The sequence below is a fragment of the Phocoena phocoena genome, chromosome 2 (assembly GCF_963924675.1).
Source record: "Phocoena phocoena chromosome 2, mPhoPho1.1, whole genome shotgun sequence".
Lineage (NCBI taxonomy): Eukaryota > Metazoa > Chordata > Mammalia > Artiodactyla > Phocoenidae > Phocoena > Phocoena phocoena.
In genome coordinates this window covers 11,981,618-12,004,400 of record NC_089220.1, presented here as the reverse complement: position 1 = coordinate 12,004,400, position 22,783 = coordinate 11,981,618, and the positions used below count along the sequence as shown (strand labels likewise).

Here is a 22,783-nt window from a genome sequence, read left to right as displayed (position 1 = left end):
TCGCCCACATCTGGGAATGGTCAGTGCAAAGTCCTCAGGGAAATCTCCAAAGAACCCACAAAGCATCCCATGAAAGCAAGAGCATTTGGGCTGTGCCCCAGAGAGAGGAAGAAGGCCTGCCTACAATGGCAACAATCGAGTAAGGCCCCATCCCTCCTAACCACACCCCTTCCACCATCTGCATCCCCAAAACCCTGGAGGAGGAGCCAGGGCAGCACTGTCGGTGTGGGGAGGGGTAGAGGAAGGCAGTACAGAGGCCAAGCTGGCGGGTGGGCGGGGGAAGGGGGAGGGGGGAGGGGTGCAGGGTGGAACTTTACACTGAAGGAGAGACTGGGCAGTTGAAGTTTCCACGTAAAGCAGCTGGTTTGATAAAAACAGCCGTTCTGTGCTCCAGGCACTGTGCTAAGTAGATGATCTCATCCAATCCTAAAGTAGATACTGTCATTATCCCCTCTTTACAGATGAGGAAACTGAGGCTCAGAGAAGTTAGGTAACCTGCCCAAGGTCATACGGTTGGTAAGTTATAGAATGCAAACGAGGCAGGTCCGCGTGTCTCCAGAGCCAACATTGGAATGACTCCGTGGGGCCTCCTGAGGAGGGCACTGCAGCTTTGCACAGCTTGGAAAGGGAAAGCCCTGCTTCCTCCAACAGATTTCTGTCTTCCTGGCCCCTTGCCCTGTGGCTTCACAGGGCCCCTGCACCGAGCCTGTTTTCTCTTCCCAGGGGCAGCCTTCGAGATCTTTCCAGCCAAGATCCACTTCCCCATCCCTAAGTTCCTTCAGCCATTCCCAGGGCAGGTCTATGTTCCCTCACCCGCTTCATGTCCTGACAACCTCATCTGAATAAATACTAAAGAATTAGGGCCCTTCTCAATGTTCTCAGAGAGAGAGCAAACCACATACAGCTCAAAGTTTTGTGAGTTTCAAGGGTCCCCTAGTCGCTGTGACAATCCAGGCACTAGAGGAAGTTGCCAGGAAGGGGCCCTCCCACGTGTTCACTCCACCTGTAGAAGAAGACAATCTTCTTCCCACCCTTCCCCCACCACACACCACTGCGGTGTAGCTCTTACAAGTCAGCCTCACAGGGAACATTGGGGTCTAGGGGATTTTAGGAGGTGGTGCCCTGGGAGTGAAATCTTGCCAAGACAAGGCCACTTCCTACAGATCTTCTATTCTGCTGGGGGGGCGGGGGGTGGAAGGGTAACCGGAAGCAGGTAATGTGGGCGATGGTATTTTAAATCCCCAAGAGGGGCATCTCCGTGCCCTGTGATTGGGACCCACTGTGTCTGTACAAATGACAGAGGCCAGATTAGAGAATCCTGGTGGGCTAGGCTTATGCTCGGGAGGGGGGGGGGGGCGGGGGCGTCGGGGGGTAGAAAGCCCCCAGAGGCTCAGGCAGGTGGGCTGTGCTGGATGGCTATGGCTTACGGGTTTGGAGAAAGGACTGACAGAGGCGCAGCTCATCTTTTTCATCTTGAGAAGCTCCTCTATCCTCAACTCATTCCATCTTCTTCCAAAGGCCTTGACCTCACTACACTGATCTACAGAGGCTGGGTCCGCAGGTATGTTATCACACATGACCCAGCCCTGTTAGGGTCTTGCCAAAAACGTATTAGTGAGGAAACAGGCACGATACCAGCTCCTGGGGCCTTTTCTAATCTGTTTTAATCCTGCTTCTGAGACCTCTCTGTTTTCCGATAGTCCCAGCACCAGAGGCAAGGACTGGAAGATTCTGCCCCGGGGCTGGGGAGAGGGCAGGGAAAGATCTCAGATATGTGGTTCCCTCACAGGCCAGTGGGCTGTGTCCCATGAAAGTGTGTAAACTTCTGAGTCTAGCGCCCCACAGGGACCCTGGAAGACCACATACTGTATTCGTTAGTAATGCAGATTCCTAGGCTGAATCATGGCCCCCCAAAGTATCAGGTCTTAATCCCTGGAACCTGTAAATGTTATAAGGAAAAGGGATCTTTGCAGACATGATGAAGTTAAGGATCTGGTCACGGGGAGATTATCCTGGATTACCCGGATAGGCCCTCAACCCAGTCACTGTCAATTCTAAGAGACAGAGGGAGATTTGATACACGCGGAAGAGGAGAAGGCTCTGTCACAATGTGACAAGGGATGCAGAGATTGGAGTGATGTGGTCACGAGCCAAGAAATGCTGGCAGTCACCAGAAACTGGAAGAGATAAGGAATGGATTCTCCCCTGGAGCCTCCAGAGGGAGCATGGCCCTGCTGACATCTTGATTTCAGGGCAGTGAAAATGACTTCAGACTTTTGGCTTCCAGAATAAATTCCTGTTGTCTTAAGCCACCAAGTTAATGGCAATCTGTTACAGCAGCCACTGGAAACTGATACACTAGGCCTTAGCCACCATCTTCTGAAATAGATTCTCTAGAGAGGACGCTCTGGAATTCCTTTTTTCAACAAGCACCCAAATTCACACTGAAATGTGAAAAAAATCGCTCTAAGCCAGGGGGCTGTAAAGACAGGTGATCACCCCAGAGGTTGCAGGAGATGAAGCTCAATAATAGAAATGGTACAGTATTGGGTGTATGTAATTTACAAAGAAGCAAATATATTTTAGGGTGTGTGCTCTAAATTTTTTTCCCGATATGGATAAGCTGGTGCTGTCCCATCGAACTTTCTATGATGACAGAATTATTCTATATCTGAGTTAATACAGCAGCCACATGTGGCTACTGAGCCCTTGAAATGTGGATAGTGCAACAGAAGAACCTAATTTTTAACTTTACTTCATTTTCATTAGTTTAAATTTAAAGAGCCACACGGCCACTGTGTTGGACAACGCAGGTTACAGCCCACTTCTGTGAGGAATGCCTCTAAGTTCACTGCCATGTATGTGCCACGAGGGCAGGGATTCAGGACTGTTTTGTTCACAAGAAGTCCTTCTAGTTTCTAGAAGGCCATAGTAGGTACTTGATGAGTATTTGTCAAACGAGTGGATGGAAAAAATGGATATGTGAATTCCTCTCCCACAGGATTGCAGGAGGAATCTGAAGAAGAATATACATATGTAGATAGATACAGATACAGATATATCTATATAAATATAACTGAATCACTTTGCTGTACACCTGAAACTAACACGACATTGTAAATTAACTGTACTACAATTTTTTTTTTAATGGTTAAAAAAAAGAAGAAAGAAGAATTGCAGCAGGAAAGAGACCTACAATTGCATCTTGGCCTGATTTCTCACGGCAGTTGAGGGTTCTGAGGCTCACAGAGGAGAAGCAACTTTCGCAAGACCACAGAGAAAGTGAGAGGAGCCAGGACATTGGAGTCCGACTCGCATCCACTTCCCTCTCCTGCCTTTACACCTGCCCCTCCTGGCTGCACTCTGGCCTATTTCTAGAAGCATGTTCCAGGCTAGACAACAGAACACCTTGTTGAAGATGGTGACCATCACTCAGCACCCCCTCTTACCCGCATATAGAATTCTCTGCCCTCATTCCCAGACTTGATCTGGAAAATGTAATAGGCCCCAGGGTAGCGGGTCGTTGCTTGCATTTGGAAGATGTCAGCAGGAACAGAGCGTCCAGACACCACGTCCATATCCCGGTACAAGATGGTGAAGGGCTGGTCTCTGCAGCCAGGATTCTCAGCGGGACACATACAGCGGCTGTCGGAAAGGGAAATCATGTGAGAACTCAGGAAATCCTTTCCAGATGCTGGATGTGCCTACTTCCTCGCTTAAAACACTGAAAAGGAGGCCACCCCATTTTCACCATCCAAATGCTGTAACTGTAGAGGCTGTCTACTCCCGGCTCCGGTCTAAAAGCTCTCCAGCATGTCGGTGAGCTCCCTGTTTCCTAGAGAATGGCCTGTTCTGGCCAGTCAGTTATTCTTGCTACTAGAGCATAAACCTGAGATGTCTGGTTTTCAGAACACTGGGGACATCCTCTAATGCACTTCACATTTGTCACATATTTAGTCAGAGAAATGTACTGCACAGCCTTTCACTTCCCCAGCCATCCATACTCATTGAGAAATTTTAAAAGTGAGAAAGTACATTAGACTGACACGTCTTGGGTGGTCACTCTATGTTTTCTATTGCACTTACCCCAGTCTGTGTGGAATATAATTCAATATTTTCTTTCTCTAAACAAGCACTCAGAACTCACTGTGTATAAGATACAACATTAGGACATGACCTTAAGATGTTAGGACATTATTGCAACAGTAAATAAGATCCTGATCTTAAATTCACTCTCTAACAGGTGAAAAAAATCACAGACACAAATACTTCTAATACAAAGCATCTAATTTGAAACACTAGTAATAGCATTACCATAGTATGAAGTTGAGTCATTACCAAGGTATGCCTGTTATAGACACCCCTTGATTTATCCCTAAGCACCCCCATCTCTCACCTCATCCCTGAGACTCTCCCTAGGGGGTCAGAGTGCAGAACAAGATGAGAACATCTGTTGATCTATGCCTTGGTGGCCAAAACCGGGAGTAAGCCTTGCTGTGCTTCTGTCACTTTCCCTAACTTCCAATCTATCTTCGAAACCTATCAGTTCTACTTCTAAAATGTAGTCCAAATCCAACCACTCCATCTCCACTGTCGGTGCACTGTCTCACTCACTGTCTCACCTGGACCTCTGTGACAGCCTCCTGTGGTGGAGTAGAGGGTACTCCCACTCCAATCTATAACGCCACAGGCAGAGTGCCCCTTGTGGAACGTAAGTCAGATTATGTCTCTATCCTGCTTCAAGGTTCTACGGTGGCACCCATCGCAACTTGGACAAAAACGAAACACCCATTTCAGCCTCTAAAACCTCGTGGGGTCTGGTCTCTGTCAGTTTCTCTAATCTCCTCTTGGGTCACTGTCCGTGTCGTTCATGAGGCTGCCGTTTCTTGCGGTCCCTGAAGACATCAAGGTCACTCTTGTCTCATAGTCTTTGCACACACTGTTTCCTTTGCTCCTCCACCCTCTGTTAACATTGACTCCCCTTTCCATTCCAGCCCAAGGGTCATTTCCTCAGAGGGGCTTTCGGATTATCCAGGCTAGACCAGGTCCAGCCTACTCTTTCATTTTGTAAATTTCTGTTCTTCCTGTTCACAGCCCCTGTTACCATCTATGATCATGGATTCATTATATGACCATTTGTTTACTGTCTTCTCCTCCACTAGCATAAGAACAAACACCACAGCACCTGGGAGCAGATGTGGCACAGAACAGGAGCTCAAGTAACCTTTCATAAGTGAATGTATAAAAAGAATTTTTAAAGTTTTGTTTTTTAAGGCTCTATCAAAATATCCAAGTCAAAATGTCCCGGGTGCCAAAATGGTCGCATTAAAATGTCACGTGTCACACAGAAAAGAGCTGTTTCCTAGAAGAAGCTTGAAGGAGAGAGAGATGGCTCCTAGCTGAAGAGGATCACAGACAGCTGGGAGGGGTGACACTGGAGCTCAGATCTGAAAGATGGGGCAAATCTGTCCGTGTGGCAATGGCAGGAATGCCTTGCATATGACAGAAAATGTGGGCATGGAAGCCAGAAGGCTGGACACTCTGCGGCATGGGTGAAGGTGAGACCTGGTCCTGTTCAGGTTGGTGGGAGTGCAGGACACCTGAACGAGGAAATGAGCTGGATGGGGGTGGCTGGAGTGAAACTGGAATGGGGCCTGGAGACAGGGAGTCTCCCAGCGTTCTCAGTGGCTAGTTGGGGACCTCGCCAGTAACACCAGCTCAGTGCTGCAAGCTGCAGGTCAGGTCCCCACCACAGACAACAGTGGCCTGGAGAAACCCAGGGAGAACCAGGAATGGGAGCTGAGGGCAGCCTGAAGCTCTGCTCTGCTGCAAAGTGCCCTGGAACCAGAAATCAAAGAACCCTATTCTAAAGGCTACTTAGAAGCACAGCTCTTAGCAACAAGTGAAGACGTCTCTAAGGGACCAGCCTGTCCCTGCTTTGTCCTCTTCTGTCCAGCTTTTGATCAGAGCAGGAAGCACACTGGTAAGCTGTGGATTTCTCTTAGAAACTGCATCCCTAGAGGGCATGAATGATAGGCACGTCCATTCATCCCTTTATCTCCAGTGGGAGGGCTGGGCGATACTCAGGGCATTTGACTGGAAGAGAGAAGGGCAGAAGACATCTCTGCATGTGTGCGTGTGAGTGTGTGTGTGTGTGTGTGTGTGTGTGTGTGTGCGCGCACGCACGTGGGCTGAGGAGGAACTCAGATGGTTAAATAGGCGCTAAAGAGAAGGAAAAGGCATTCCTAATACACCAGGGGCAGAAAAACACTGTCCTAGGGCATTCACCTTGTAGAGGTTGTCTTCAATTTAGTTCTCTCCTCAACTCTAATATTTGCCATCTGGTGACTTTGTAAAATCACTACTGTGGGACTTCCCTGGTGGTGCAGTGGTTAAGGATCCGCCTGCCAATGCAGGTTTGATCCCTGGTCCAGGAAGATCCCACAGGCCGCGGAGCAACTAAGCCCCTGTGCCACAACTACTGAGCCTGCGTTCTAGAGCCTGCGAGCCACAACTACTGAGCCCACATGCCACAGCTACTGAGCTTGTGTGCTGCAACTACTGAAGCCCGCATGCCTAGAGCCCGTGCTCTGCAACAAGAGAAGCCACCGCAATGAGAAGCCCGCACGCTGCCACTAGAGAAAGCCTGCGCGCAGCAACAAAAACCCAACTCAAGGGCTTCCCTGGTGGCGCAGTGGTTGGGAGTCCGCCTGCCGATGCAGAGGACGTGGGTTCGTGCCCCGGTCTGGGAAGATCCCACATGCCGCGGAGCGGCTGGGCCCGTGAGCCATGGCCGCTGGGCCTGCGCATCCGGAGCCTGTGCTCCGCAACGGGAGAGGCCACGGCAGTGAGAGGCCCGCGTAACACAAAAAAAAAAAAAAAAAAAAAAAAAAAAAAAAAAAAAAAAACCCAACTCAACCAAAAATAAATAAATAAATTTTAAAAATCACTATTGTGACATCAAAAACTTGATTAGAGCAAGCTAGGTACCCTCGGTTATTGAGAACTCTCTAGTGATCTCTCTAACCCCTCACTACTCCCAGCAAGGTGCAGGGAGACTGGAAGCAACCATTTCACCTGGGGATTTGTCTGCAAGGCTGAGTCTCGCATCACCCCAGGCCCACAGAATCAGAATCAGCCTGCTAACAAGGTCCTGGGTGGTTCTTATGCACGTGACCTTTGAGAAGTCCAGCTCTAAAAGACTCTGCGTATCCAGAACAAAGTCACTAAAGAGAAAAGGAGGTTCATGAACCCTGCCCCTCCTTTTGGTTAGCTTTCTAGAAAATCTTCATATAGCTCTGGCATGAGTGGGGGAGTGGTAGAGAACAGTGTGTGTGTGTGTGTGTGTGTGTGTTGTGTAGTAGGCAGTAGGCCAGGTCTCCCAATGTCCTGGAGGTACACTCTCCTTTACACCACACTGGCAGCCTTCTGAACCAGGCCCCTCACCATGTTGCCATTTCCCAGGGGAAGCCATGACTTACTTATCGCTGATCCGCAGATAAGGCTCCTCGCAGCGGATGGGGTCAATGCACTTGAAGCCCCCTTGCAAATTGTAGCAAGTCTGCTGCAGGATGCACGTGTGGTTTCTGTGCTCACACTCATTGATGTCTGAAATGCACGGTAGACAAGAGGATGGTCACAGGCCAGATGGGTGGCAGTGGGGAGGGGAGGCTGCCTGGGTCTTTCTATCGAGCTATGCTAGCCAATAAGGCAGCCACTGGCCGCACGTGGTCACTGAGCCCTTGAAATGTGGCTAGTCCAAACCGAGATGTGCTGTTGAGTGGAAACTATATACCAGATTTCGACGACTTAGTAAAACCAAAGAATGTAAAATATCTATCAATAATTTTCATATTGAGTACATAGTGGAATGGTAATATTTTGGATATACTGCATAAATAAAATCTGTTCTTAAAATTAATCTTACCTGTTTCTTTTTACTGCTTTAATGTGACTAGGACATGTTACTGGGACATTTTAAATTACATATGTGGCTCACATTTGTAGCTCACAATATATTTCTACTGCCCGGCACTGCTGTGTGGAGAATTCTTGCTTAGTGTTTGGGTTAGGCAGGTTCAAGGAGCTGAAAATGAGTCTGTTGCTCAGCTACCAGCCTTCTCCACTTGCCCCAGTGAGTGGAGCATGGCAGGGAAATCATCTCAAACAGCCAATCTGGAGGAGACCCACCCCTTTCACAGCCTGGGATCCTGACCCTTGGAGGGACACAGCAGTTAGAGGTGAGAGGTATCCCCAGCATCCATTCTCTAGGAAGTCAGTAGAGAAAAGCTGACCAGGCTTCCCTGCAGGGGCCATGAGAAAACCTGCTCATGGACCAGGGCCAGGCCATAAGATGTCCTGGTCGGGTCCGGAGCAGTCCCCAGAGGGGCCGCAGAGATCTGCCTGGGAAGGCACGACCAGCCACCTGTATCTCCAGAGTTCATTCCAGAAGCAAGAGTGGCCTTGTCCTTTCTGAGGCCAAAGGATGGATTGCAGGGCAGGAAGGCACCAACCCTGGCATCCTGCCCAGAGCCTGCCACTCTGGGAGTCACCAGCACCCACTCACACCCTCACCTCTGCCACCTTCCCCAGGTGAAGACATCCAGGTGACTCCCCCGAGCCAGCCCCACCGCACACCTCCCCTCTGAACAGCCAGGTCCCTTTGAACAGCCTTACCCTGGCAGCTTCGGTTGTCATCCAGCAGGATGTAGCCAGCTGGGCAGGAGCAGAAGTACGTGCCAGGCTGGTTCACACACTCATGTTGGCAGAGGAACTCAGAGAAGCTGCACTCGTCCATATCTGGGAGAGACAAGTTACACCTGCTATTTATAATCACAGACTACCCAGGGATGAGAGCTTAGTGCTATTTCAGCTTTATTTATTCCAGCTTCCACACTCTCCTGACACATAGGATAGCTTTACTGCCAAGAAGTTGCTAATTCACTTCTTGAACACTTCTGGTGACGGGGAGCTCACTACCTATCAAGGCTGCCCATTGATATCTGGACAGCTCTAATTGTTAGAAAATTCTCTCCTACATGGAGCTGAAATCTGTCTCCATCAAGCTTCTAACACCCTTTGCCTCTGGCTCAGCTACGTCATCTACTCATCACTGGCTCATTTTTGCTGTACAGGTGAATCCACCCTCCACCTCTGGAGGGGAGATTTGTTTGCCTGCTGGAGTTTTATGGGTGCAGAGCTCTTCCCCCAGACCTAAAAACATTCACTGGCCCCAGTCTTCTGAAAGGGCAACTTTACCAGGGCTAACTCCCCTCTAATTTCCTGCAAGTCGAGAAACAATATTATTCCTAAAATCACAACTAAAAGGGACATCTCCAGAAGGCCAGGGGGTGTGAATTATATTAAAACTCCAGGGACTTCCCTGGTGGTCCAGTGGTTAAGACTTCGCCTTCCAATGCAGGAGGTAAGGGTTTGATCCCTGGTCGGGGAGCTAAGATCCCACATGCCTCCCGGCCAAAAAACCAAAACATAAAACAGAAGCAATATTGTAACAAATTCAATAAAGACTTTAGAAATGGTCCACATCAAAAAAGTCTTTTAGAAAAAGCAAACAGGGCTTCCCTGGTGGCGCAGTGGTTGAGAATCTGCCTGCCAATGCAGGGGACACGGGTTCAAGCCCTGGTCTGGGAAGATCCCACATGCCGCGGAACAACTAGGCCCGTGAGCCACAACTGCTGAGCCTGCGCGTCTGGAGCCTGTGCTCCGCAACAAGAGAGGCCGGGATAGTGAAAGGACCACGCACCGCGATGAAGAGTGGCCCCCACTTGCCACAACTATAGAAAGCCCTCGCACAGAAACGAAGACCGGACACAGGCAAAAATAAATAAATAAACAAATGTGGGGTTAAAAAAAAAAAAAGAAATTACATTTAAAAACCAACCAAACAAAAACAACTTCATTGTGTCCAAAAACCTCCTTGCAAGAGAAAACTGCAGTGGCATGGGGTGGCCCTCCTGCCTCAGGTGATCCCTGGGACGTGGGACCTGGCGCTGGGCCAACTCTCCAGCCGCAGAGGTGGGGACGTGAAGGGGGAGCCATAGAACTTTTACACTGTGGCCGCTGATGCAGAAGCAGGCGTTCCAGAAAAGCCAACTCTTCATCACACACAGCGTTTGGCAACAGAGCCCCCATTTGAGCCTCATGCGATAAGTACGCCAAAGAAAACATGTTTTTCTTTCATTTGTTGTTTCCCGAAAACTTGCTTTCTCTGTTTTCCCCACGTGATGTGTCCTCGGATTGCTCTCTGGAATCACCCAGAGAGGGTGTCAGCGCACGTGAGGCTCCTTCTCCACCATCTGATAATTCCAGGTGTTACATGCCTGACATCTCTCACATTCGAGAGGGAAAAACTCCTTCCCTTTTCTCCCAGGGGCCTTTGGGCGACAGGTTATGAGCCAGCAGAATTGGGAGGCTGATTTGAAAATTTAAATGATAGGGAGGGTGGGAGGGAGACGCAAGAGGAAAGAGATATGGGGATATATGTATAGCTGATTCACTTTGTTATAAAGCAGAAACTAACACAACACTGTAAAGCAATTAAAGCATTGGATGTAAAGCAACATCCAATAAAGATGTTAAAAAAAAAACAAACTCACACTCAATGAGTCAGATCTGCTCTGTCCTGCCCGCCTCCAGCTCCCCGGGAGCCTCAGAGAGTCTGGTCTTGGTCCCAGACAACCTAACAGAGTGTCCTGCTTATTTTCCTTAAACTTGTAGATTCCATTCATACCTTTAGTAGAAGCAGTGGTAAAAGCTGTCATTTCCTGAGAGCTCGCTATGTACCAAGCCCTGGCCTAGATGCTTTACATGCCTCATTTTATTTAATCCTCACCTCGGTCCTAGAAGGAGGTGCAATTACTAACCACACCTTACAGAGAGAAAATGGAGACTCACAGAAGTTAGGTAACTTAACTAAATTTCCTGATACTGAGTAGGCAGGAAAGCTGGGATTTGAACCCAGCCAGCGGCCCTCCAGATCTTACACTCGTCAGCACAGTGCCATAATGTCTCCCTAAATGTAAATCACGCTCAGGACTTGAAACTGGTGGGTCTGAGGAGTTCTAGGGTTGGGAAATCCCCTGAGCGGGGCTAGCCCCAGTGCAGATGGAGAGGGTGGCACCCACCTCCACCTAACAGACCCGCTCAGTTTATCTCGGTCAAAATCCCCAGACTTTACTAAGGGCTGTGGCTCCATCCTCCACTTGAAATACAAAAGCTGAAATACAAGGCTGGTTCTGGCAGGGAGCCCACATGAGGCCATTTTCACGCAATCACATGAGAACCCACCATGGTTTCCAGGGTCAGCTCACTTAGCACATCTCTAAGGGACACGGCTAGGAAGGGTCTGGGGCTGCATGGAGGGGCCCCACCAGCTGGGATAACACAGTGGAGGTAACAGTTCCTAGGGGCGAAACAAGCAGCACAGAAAGGCAGTAAGTAGGAGGGGACAGACAGCAAACTCCCTGAAAACATCCCTGCCTACTCTTGGGCCAGCCCTAAAGCCCGCAGTGGACAAGAAAGTGGGCATCGTGGTGAACGTGCAGAAGATGGCCATTTTGGTTAAAGTGACTCAACTGAAAATCTTTGCCAAACCACCACGGATGGCTTCTTGAAAAGCGTAAAGTCCCTTACACCTACACTTAGAGAAAGTAAGTTAACACATAATGACACTTAGTTACTACAGCTCACTTAATCTTTATGAGCACCCTGTGAAGGTGTTTGTTGGTTGGTTTGTTTTGTAACAAATGGGGAAACTGAGGCTCAGGAAGTGACTTGGCCAGGAAAGTACTAAACAGGAGAACCAGACTTTGAACTTGGCTCCGTCTGGCTCCACAGTCGCTCTCCCATACCTCCTGCGTAGGTGCCCAATAACCATCTGTGGATGGGCAGACAATTCTCCAAAAACGAATATTCCCACCTCATAATGCTAAACTTTCCACCTTTTAGTTCCTTGGCCCAGATTCCCCAAAGGAGTGCCATGGCAGGAGGAAGGGGGCGGGCGGTGAAATCTAGGAAGAAAGTAGCTTTCCATGACTGAGGGTATTTTATGGCTGTTTCTGGGACTGACATTTAATCGACTAAGGCTCTCTGTAACTGCCTACTTGCAGCTCTGGCTTTCCTGGCCCTGGGGAGAAGTGTTCATTTGTTTCAGAGAATTCTGTCCCTAGAACACTCCAGTCCTAAGTGAAGCTATTACACAAGCCCCATTCATGAAACCCAGGATTAGGAAACTTTCCACTCTGGAGGACAAAAAGATTTTCACACCCTCGGGTATGGCCCACTCATTGTGAAAAATACAGGGAAGCATCATTAATTTGTACTGTGCTCATTTACAATTGCTGATGATGCTAAAAGTGGATGGAATAGAGTTTAATTCAACATTTACCAAAAAATAGGGCAAGAAAGAAAAGAAGGAAACATTAAGCAAAAGATGAGCTGTATATGGCTCTGTGCAGGATGCTACAGGAACAAGTATGAGTAAGATGCTGTCTGTATTCTCAAGGAGTTTACAAGAGTTCACACGTTTCTAAGAAAGTTATAATAGTGTCCATACGCTAGCTTGGGCAGAGTCATAGCTTCTTGGGCTTGGAAGGAATTTGCGAGAGGTCAACTGAGCCATCTATGTTTTCACAACAAATTAAGATTTTACTCATTCAACGTCCAACCATTCATTAGTTGATTTGCAAACTAGTTATTGCATGCTCGCAGTGTGCCAGGCCTGGAGCTAGGCACTGATTGTAGAGATTTTAATAGTTTACATACACAGTCTCATTCATTCAACACTCCCCCTCCCAACGCTACCCTGTGAGACTTGCTCTTATTTCTGCTATGATTCTATTAGTAGTATCTGCACTACCCCCAAGACTTGACTCAGTGCTGGGTGAGGCCAGATAACTCAACCCAACAGGCAACATTAGGCAACTCCTTTTCCTCTTCAACGTCATGTCAGACCCTAAAAGGTAGCTCCACTGATTTTTGCACTAAGGGTCAAATGACAAGGACATGGGACTGCACTCCACCTTTCGGGAAGTGACTCATCTCTGTTTTGTGCGGTTGTGACCCACTGCACTGGAAAGTGTCCCAAACTGGAGATGTGTCTGGGAAATGAGAGGAAACACCTGTGAAGAAAGCCCCCGCCCCTGTGCCCCTAGTACAGGTGGAAGTCTCTAACGCCAAGCCCATTACCGCTGCAATGAACTCCATCATCCTCAAGTTCATATCCCGGGTCACAGCGGCAGATGAAAGAGCCATAGGTGTTGACGCAGGTTTGCACGCAGGGGTTCTCAGTTGCACACTCGTTCACATCTGTGGAAAACCAAAGCACATCACTGACCATTCCCACAACAGAACATTTGTACTAACTAGGCAGTAAAATGCACCAGCAACAAAATTACTACCACTAGGAGACCAGATCCACAGGCACCAAGGATCTCCATCTAGGACCAATCAGACGGAGAGCTCAGACCCCAAAGTGTTCACTGAAGAACCAGGGCCTCCATTCATACGTCCCTTCTGGGGTTGCAAGCTGGGAAGGGTGGAAATGGCATGTATACATATCATATACATGTATACACATGTACACATATACACCCCCTAGGAAGTCCACTCTCCAAGGCTCACCAACGGGAATTTCTAGGCAACATCTGCTCTTTCCCATCACCAATTGAATTCATCTCCAATTAGCTCTTCCCTCACCTCCATTGACTTTGAAGTTTCAGGTAAAGAGGTAAATAATCATGACAATTTAAATAATAACTCTATTCATTATTGCTGTGGACTGAATTGTGTCCCCTCCAAAATTCATATGCTGAAACCCTCACTCCCAAATGTGATGATATTTGGAGATGGGACCTTTAGGAGGTAATTTAGGTTAAATGAACTCATAGGGTGGGGCCCTCATGATGGGATTAGTGCCCTTATAAAAAAGAAGCACCAGAGAGCTTGCTCTTGTTCTTTCTGCCATGTGAGACATAGGGAGAAGGCGGCCACCTACAAGCCAGGAAGAGAAGCCTCACAAGCACCCAACCATGCTGGCACCTTAACCTTGGACTTTCAGCCTCCCCCTCGTGAGAAAATAAATTTCTGTTGTTTAAGCCACCCAGTTTATGGTATTTTGTCATGGCAGCCTGAGCTGACTAAGACAGTTAGACAGAAATAATGTCACTGATTATTACGAAAGGATCTCACACTCACAGGGTACTTACAGCCCTGTTTCAGGACCATCACCCCATGTTACAAGTTCAGTAGAATAAGGAGAAGACCAAAAAGGTGCACAAGGAAACTTTAAGGAGTGATGGAATTATTCATTGTCTTGAGGTGGTGATAGTTTCGTGGGGGTATACATAAGTCAAAGTGCATGAAATCATGTACCTTTAATAGTGCAGTTCATTTTACGTTAATTATACATCAACAAAGATGTTTACCTCTGTTTTGAGGTTGAGAGATGTGCCCAAGTCCCCAAGCTAACAAGGGCACAGTTGAAACTGGGACGTAAGTCAGGGGTCTTTCCACAATACCCAAGATTCATTCCGCACAGCTCGGAGAAGGGGGAGGGAAGGAGGGAGCCCCTGTGTACAATGGCATCAGTTGACCCGTTCTGAGCTCCCCCGTCCTGCTGCCACGCTCCATAGGGCAATGACCAAAGTTCCAGCTGAGAGAATTTCTATCCCCTTCAAAGTCCAGGTTAACCTCTGGAGACTCTTAACAGAGATTTGAGGGCTTTCAGAGCTCAAAGGTAAGTGGTTTGAGAAGTTTTTCTTAAAGAAGAGGGCAATCCCATGCCCACACAGCTCCTGCTTCCTGGCATCTTTGAAACTTTCAGAGGGGAAAGAAAAAACAGATGGCCATGCATGGAGGGTCCAGTGAGATACCAGTCTCCACTGGTGCCCAATGGGAGTCTAGAGGCTGTCCACCCAGGAGGCCAGGAAAATGTCGTGGTAGCAGGCTGTCGAGTGCAAGTTCAGGCAGGACAGCACTAATGAGCATTAAGGTCTGCAGTCCTCGGCTTCCAGCCGGATGCTGGCCATGCAAGGTGAATGAGCTTACGGCCCACGCTCTCACAGCTCTCAGCTGCTTGCGCTTCTGCCCCCTGGGGCCCTGGCTGTCCTCTCCTGCCAGCCCTGGCACGCACACGTGCCCAAATGCCCTTTGGAGTCCTTTGGGAGAAGACCGCATCCCACTCCGACTTGCTGAACAGGAAAGCTGGATCCTTGGTTCTACACTCATCTCAGAGCTGTGTGACTCTGGCCAAGTTGCTTAACCTTTCTGATCCTCGATTTCCTCATCTGCCCTGCCTCCCTCATAAGGTTATTGTTGGAGTTCAGTGAAATGAACAAACGTGACAATGCTTTGAAGAGGGAGGGCAAAGCACTCTTCCTTGCTTGAGGTGTTAGGAATACAAAAGCTCGCCAGAGTATGTAACATCCTGTGTTGCCGCGGGCCCTGCTGATGCAATATCCCAGTGGCCAAGTGCCCAGTGTCCAGGCCTGGATGCCGTGCCTGCTGCTTAATCCCACTGCTGGACTTGGCACTGTGAGGTATGTTAACTGCTCCTCGTCAAAGGCCGGTCCCTGAAGGACACATGGGCCTTTTGGCTCTTCTGTGCGTGGCTGTTCCTTAGTGGGCGCTGGGGGAAAACCTGGGCTGGCAACTCGAGCATCCAGCCCTGGCACAGAGAAGCCTGCATCTGCTCTAAGCCGCTTATCACAGCAGCAAAGGAGCCAGGCGCCTGCTCCCTGCTCTATCAGCTCCCTCAACCTCCCAGCCCAGGCTCTGCTCTCAAAAGAAAATGAGTTCTCCTGGCGAGAGGAACACAGTCGAGACTTCTTGGAACAAGCATCAGAACCAACTTTGGAAGAGAGACTTAGAATGAATCCAGGATCCAACTCTTTAACGCTGATGCCTTCCTGTTTACCCAATGATTTAGATACGATTAAACTAATGGAGACATAATATCCTCCAAATAGCTGGCCAGGAGCCTGCCAGCCAGACCTCGAATGGTGTGACAAGGAAATGGATCCTGCAAAACCTGGTGACAGGCTCCAAACAAAGACCTCATTCTGAGTCTCCGGCGCTGCCTCCACCCTGGATGGGGCAGCTGCCAGGGCCTGGAGGCCTGGGCAGCGGGCTGGGGGCGGGGAGTTTGAGGCCAGGCAGGACTTGCACTAATTCTTGGGTCTTAAGTCCCCCACTCACTTCCTGAGCAGAAGCCTTCAGATGGAGGCAATAGGCCTGGAACTTGTTTTTCTTACTTATCAGTATTTGAAGCGATCATGTGAAAGTCAGAAAATGCCTTTGTTTCTTTCATTCTGTTACTGCGGGGAATGCTGGGTTGTAGGGGAAGTGACCACCACCTCCCACGCTCTGCTAAATAACAGGCCCTCCTAACACGGGTGAGGGGAAACTGTACGGAGAGGCATCAAAGTCGCCCGTGAAAACCCCGCATAGAGCGTACCTGAATATTTCACAATTCATCCAGAATCAGAAGCCCTCTTTCCTCATCTCTCTTTGGGCCTCAGGAATTGAACTCAGGCTATAGGACAGGTGAGAACATTTCAGGTTGGCCAAAAAAGCTGGCAAGGCTACTTGTGGATAGCAGATACATAGAGAGAAGCAAATCCATGAAATCATAAGCTCCCAGCTGGTGGATGACTGTGGTTCTAATTTCAGCAGTACTCAGAGGACATTCTGACATGTTTCACATAACCTCAGTTAGGATCTCAGGTTTCCGTAAACAATGGGATGGGCAGGCAGTGACTATGAGTGGAAATACACTTTAACAGCAGTGTTTCCCACCAACATAAGCGGTCAGACTCTGAAGAAGACACAGCATCTAGGGTTTCACACTGTGTTCGAGTGGTCATTCACATCCCATACCTTGGCAAGACCTTCCATCCTCGTTGAGGGTGAAACCAGGGTTGCACGTACAGGAATAAGATCCAGGAACATTCGCACACAGCTGCTGGCAGTAGCCGTAGCGACATTCATCAATGTCTGGAAACAGAATTGCAAGCAAGGTAAGATATGTTTTCTTCTCAATCACCGATGCCACCCCAGCATCATTACTGCCTGTCTCTTCTGGATCAGCATCACAAAGGGAAGCACAGCGGAACTAACACAACAACAGCACCTACGAAGTGTCAGGGATGGTGACACCCTCTGGATTCCGGGCTCAATCTCTCTACCATCCTCCCTGACCCATCTCAGTGCTATGAACACCTGAACCTATATTGAAAGTTGTAGAAGAAATTTCTGCTTAGAGTGGAACATTGGTCAAGATGGCCTCTAAGATTTTAAGCAAATCTAAGATTTAACGCTAAGGTTTATCCAACACCAAGAGTCACCCTAAGATCCTACTTAAACGTGTCATTGCCTTGGAAAGGGACAAGTTGGCTTAAAGTGTAAGGGGTATCCATAGCCTGGCTCCTGTAGGCTCTTTGCCAGCTCCACTAATGATGAATATGTCCAGCTGTCAGGAACAAGAGTGAGTGTAGGCCAGGTCAAGCTGGGTAGCACTGTGGTCTTGAGACCCATGAATCCAGGAACACAGGATGCCGGAGTTGGCCTTGGATCTCCTCCTTGTAGCGGAGTGGACATAAAACTCTGGATAAACACACCTCTTGCAAGCCATGATTGGCCTTTCCTGAGCAAGCAGCTATGTGGGTGAATGGTTCCTTTTAGCAGAGCCAGGCTGACATGTACCAGTCAACAGGGAGGCTGATGTCATTGGGAAAGCACTTCTTAATACCCCAAGCTGATGGGCTGACAGGCTGACAGCTGGAGAATTCACTCCTGCAGGATAGGGTGTTTCGAATGAAGCCTCCAGGTGGGGACCGAGTCTCACCTGACTATAGCTATAACTGGTCCTTATTTCATCCTCACCTCCCCCTAAACGTTCCCCCTCTGGTACACCACTTCCTTTGGAACCAGGGTCCACCAAGGGCTCCGAAGGCCAGCTCAGAACTTGTCTCTGTGCCTGGTTTCTACCACCTACTGCCAAAAAGGACCCCATCTCCACCTTACTCATTGTTCAGCCCTCCTCAGGAACCATGCCCTGCCCTTGTCATTCTGTTTCATCTCTGAGTCACAGCTACTTCTAACCTGGCTCACCCCACTGCCCACCAAGTGCCATGCAGCTCCTGCTTATAAAGCACATTGACTTGTGCAGTTGCTGATCCTGACCTCCTACGTGGGTGCAGTTGGGCACGTCCCCAAGCCAGGGAGGCAGCAGGGGGAAAAGAGGGCATCTTCTGCCTAGGGGTACCTTGGAAGAAAGGCGATTCCCAGCCCCTTATTTTTCTACAAAAGCAATGCCTCCAGTGTCGCACAGAGGGTGTGGTGGACGCCTATGGAATTTGCATTTTGAAAGAGAAAGAAGAGTTTGGCTGAGAGAAGGCATGAGTTTAGCCCATACTGAGGAAAGGTCTTCACTTTGGATGTAAAGTGTAATCAGGCCATGCATGTGGCACCACGTCAGGCCTCCAGGAGCATCCCTCCCAAAGCTTCACGCTGTGTGGAGGAGAACAACCCCCCCACCCCGGTAGAGGAATGTCCCAATTACTGCCCCCACTCAGATGGGGAGAGGTTTCCTGGCCCCAAGGTCTCTGTAATCTGGCCTGTATGTCCTGGTCACCTGGTTCTCTCTAGCACCTTCTTGTGGTGGAAAAAACTGTACTGAGAAACAGGAGACAGATTTTAGACCAACTCACTCTAAACTTTGTCCAACACGTTGCTCTTCTTTGAGTCTCAGTTTCCAGCTCTATAGAAGTTGGATGACATAACATCTAACACCCCTTCCAGCTCTGAAATTCTACATACTGACTTCCCATACAAATAACTCACACGGGTCTGCTTATGTTCAAGTCAGTGGCATCAAATTTTCCATAATAGCTGAGGTTGGTTAAAATGCAAAGCAATCATCATATTTACACATGCCCATGAGCAGCCAGCTCTTTGGTGCCTGGAAAGGGGAACCGCGTCAAGCCTAGGCTGGCTTGTCAGACCCCAGAATGCTTTGCACAGGGCTCTAGAGGAGACCTCAGCTCAGTCTCAATCAAGAAAGACCTGGAAAGAAGAACCTTGCTGTTTGTTTGTTTCCATGATGTTGTTTGGATTTGTTTCTCAGCTCCTCCAGGACTGACTTCTGGGAGACAGAATAGTGTCGTAGAGGATTTAAACTAGTAGGGCTTTTCCAAGAAAACAGCAAAGAAATCTCACCCTACGAAGAGAAACTGAAGTGACAGCCAGAGATTGCTATGAATTCATTCACTTGGCTAAACCAAAAACTAGAGGAGAAGAAAGGAAAACAGCCCTCCAGTAAAAATAAACAGAGAGATCATATAGCTGATGCCAACCGCAAGGGACAAAATTCGCAATTGGCGCTGACTGACTCCTTAAAAAAAGACCACAGCTAGTGGGGTGGGTGAGGGGTAGGGGCTGTGATGGGGTATTAGGAGGAGATGATATTAGACCAGAATCCACTGATCCACATTTGAGACTTGGGACATTTCTGTGGCTAAGCGAGAATTCCCTTCTCTTGGTATGATTTCTAATTGGGACAGAACAACCCTCACCTCTATCACTTCCTGCCTTGGTTATCAACTTCCTAAAGGCAGAAAGAAGGTCTAGGTAGAATCAAACGTGAACCCTTAAAAAGTACATTCAAAAACTCTGATGACGACACGCAGTGATGCGGTGATGGTGGCAACTGATTTTAAAGGGTGGGACTATGCGTGAGCTCGAGAGCCTTCCGCCTCCCCCACCCCCAAAGAAAAGCCCGCTGCCCTTAGACCACCAGCCATGCCCACATTTCACTATACCCGACACAAGCATTAACTCTCAAGAGTTTCTGTGTAGCCCACAGAGCTGTTACCTAAGCACTGGCCTTCGAGCAGCCAATAGCCGTCAGTGCAGGAGCAGGTATACCCTCCTTCTGTGTTGATGCAAATCTGGGTAGGGTTGCACTGATGGGAATCCGTCGCACACTCGTCCACATCTGTAACACAGACATATTCCAAAGAACGTCACTTACATGTTTAAAGCCCTGCAGCCACTACAGGTGCCAGCTGCTTGCTTGTCTGGCTGGGAGGCAGTTGATAATGTCCCTGGGTTATATCTAAGGAGACGGAAGCACCTCCCTAACAGGTACCACTAGGAGACCCTGACCTTTTCGGAGGGGGCAGAGCTAATCTGCTCCCTGGAAATCCACAAGGGAAATGGCCAAAAAGAGAACACACATCCTTAAGCACTTTTCTGCCATCCTAGCCCATCATTCTCTGAAAGCAAGTTCAACCATTACTTGGTTTAGAAACGCATTTTGTATTAGGCTTACCCATTCACATATTAAACCGGTCTGTTGTGTACCTGCTGTGTGCACAGAGCTATGATAAACACCACTGAGAACATAACAGAAAAAGAAACGTCCCTCGCCAGCGGAATCTTGTAGTCAAGTCACTTGATTGCATCCATGCCCCAAAATCTTTCAACGTAGAGCTCCTGTTCCTTCATGAAGCTTCCCAGAGCCCTCCAGTCTTCCTTCCACGCCAGAGCTCCGAGGGCTGATCTCTTGCTGCCCTCTGCTTACATTGGGTTTCTCCAAGCTGCTGCGTCCCCATCTGTCTGCCAGTGTGCAGGTACTTATGTCCAAGCCAGTCGGTCCCGTTTCCTTAACTGGGAGCTCAGAGCACAGAGACCAAGTTGTTTACATGGCCACATTTCTCATCTGTTGTACACAGCACTCAGAACTGTTTCACCTGAAACGAATCCTTCTTCCCTTTCTCCCCACACTGCACTCTAGAAAGAGTGCTCAACCCTATAAGCGGTCCTCCTGACACCACGCTCTTACTTTGACCTAAAGGACAAGACCCCCTAGACCTTTGGCTATGAAGGGATTCACCCAGGGCCCTGGATCCGCCTGGCCAGGCCCCACCTCTCCTCATCACTCCTGCCCTCACCTGCCTGCACTTTAGGGCTCCTGCCTTTTGCCCCCTCCTCACTACAGGCAGGGTTTGCTCATCTACCCCTTCTCCCCGCCTCTCCAGAACGGACCATCGGAAATAACTTTAAAACTGCACTTCACAGAGCCTGCGCAGTGTGCCCGGCTCCTCATTTTTTCTCACAATCGCTCCATGCGGTGAGCCGGTGACCCCCACTTACAGATGGGAAAACGGTGCTGAACATGCTGGATCACCAAGGCCAGAGCCAAGTCCAGGCTTCCCCACCTGCCTGCCTCCCAATCCCCTCTGTGCAGGAGTGACAGAGGTCACACTGCGTGGCCCAGGCAGGTCAAGCAGAGGAGAGAGGGCTGAGCTTTTGCTACCTTTTCCTGCCCCACCTGGAAAATTGTCTGCCTCTTGACCTCACAGATGGCAGACTGTGGTGGGGCTGGGGGGCACCTAGGATTCCAAAGTGTAAGCTCCTTGGGTAGCACAGGTGTGCACTCGGGAAGCAAGCACAGCTGGTCCAGTGAAACGTTCAGCCAGGTAAGCGATGGTCTCCAGGCTCCAACCGACACCACCACAATCCACCACCATCTGCATCACTGGTCAACACCAATGACACTGGTCCGTTCCCATCCCACCCTCAATGACCAGGTGTCTGGGCATCGTGTGGAACCAGGCTCCAGCCCGCGAAACATGGACCATCTCCAAGAACCCGCTTCCAGGGTGGCAGCAGCTCCACCCTGACACGTGACGACGTGCAGCCTCGGTGGCAAAGACCCGCCGCCGTTCTCAGCTGCAAGAGCTCCTGCCTTTGCCCTGGTCCTCGCTTCCAGCCCCAGGTCTGCCCACCCAGCAAAGCCTCCCAGGGGAACCGGCCAATAATGCTCGGCCAGCAGCCGCTCCTACTCAAATCCGTATCGAAGCCTGTGATAATAAACAACACCACTATTGGCCAGCACATATTTACATTTTTTCAGCGGGAAGTGATAGATGGCAATTGTACCCTGGGAACAACATTGCCTTAGGAATTTGTGCTCTTTTTCCTGCTTCAAGTGGAACGCAGGGTGAGGGAGACTTAAGGGGCAACAGAGCTGTTAGAGAGACTTGGTGATAGCAAGTTCCCAAGGCTCTGTGCTTCTGTAACCTGGGTGCACACAACGTGCCCCCAAAGCCCTGCACAGAGGAACCAAACGCTCAGGAGGGGACTAGACTGGGCTCAGAAGGGCACGTGAGGTCTAAATGTGTTTGCACATGTGCACACATAGGCACGTGCAAACTATTCAAATCCAGAAACAAAATCTCTAAAGTTTCAAAAAACAGCAACAAAACTCCACCACTTTTACTGCGTTAAAGAATTAACTCAGTTATACCACATTTCTGTTGATGTACATTCAAACAACTCCTTGAATTGATTGATTGAATGGGTTGAATCAATCAACTGACACTGGATTGTCAACATAAATATATTTTGAGAACTCAATAAGTTTGGAGTCTTTGGTGGATGTATGTCCCATCTTTATAGCCTCAAAACATACCCGGGGCTTCCCTGGTGGCGCAGTCGTTAAGAATCCGCCTGCCAATGCAGGGGACACGAGTTCAAGCCCTGGTCTGGGAAGATCCCACATGCCGCGGAGCAGCTAAGCCCACGAGCCACAACTACTGAGCCTGTGCTCTAGAGCCCGTAACTACTGAAGCCTGCGTGCCACAACTACTGAAGTCCGCGCGCCTAGAGCCCATGCTCTGCAACGAGAAGTCACTGCAATGAGAAGCCCACGCACCGCAACGAAGAGTAGTCCCCGCTCGCCACAACTAGAGAAAGCCCA

The 22,783-nt window shown here is 49.1% G+C and overlaps 1 protein-coding gene across 3 annotated transcripts in view; it reads right to left on the bottom strand.

Moving 5' to 3' along the window:
• The window catches only part of FBLN5 (fibulin 5), an 82,710-nt gene that overhangs the window by 5,249 nt on the left and 54,678 nt on the right, over window positions 1-22,783 (bottom strand). For all 3 annotated transcript variants that reach the window (XM_065870863.1, XM_065870862.1, XM_065870864.1), the window contains 6 exons: window positions 19,892-20,014; window positions 16,897-17,013; window positions 13,207-13,326; window positions 8,677-8,799; window positions 7,482-7,608; window positions 3,450-3,645 (listed from right to left, as the gene is read on the bottom strand). In XM_065870863.1, the coding sequence (XP_065726935.1) occupies window positions 3,450-3,645; window positions 7,482-7,608; window positions 8,677-8,799; window positions 13,207-13,326; window positions 16,897-17,013; window positions 19,892-20,014 (806 nt within the window). The remainder of the gene's footprint in view (window positions 1-3,449; window positions 3,646-7,481; window positions 7,609-8,676; window positions 8,800-13,206; window positions 13,327-16,896; window positions 17,014-19,891; window positions 20,015-22,783) is intronic.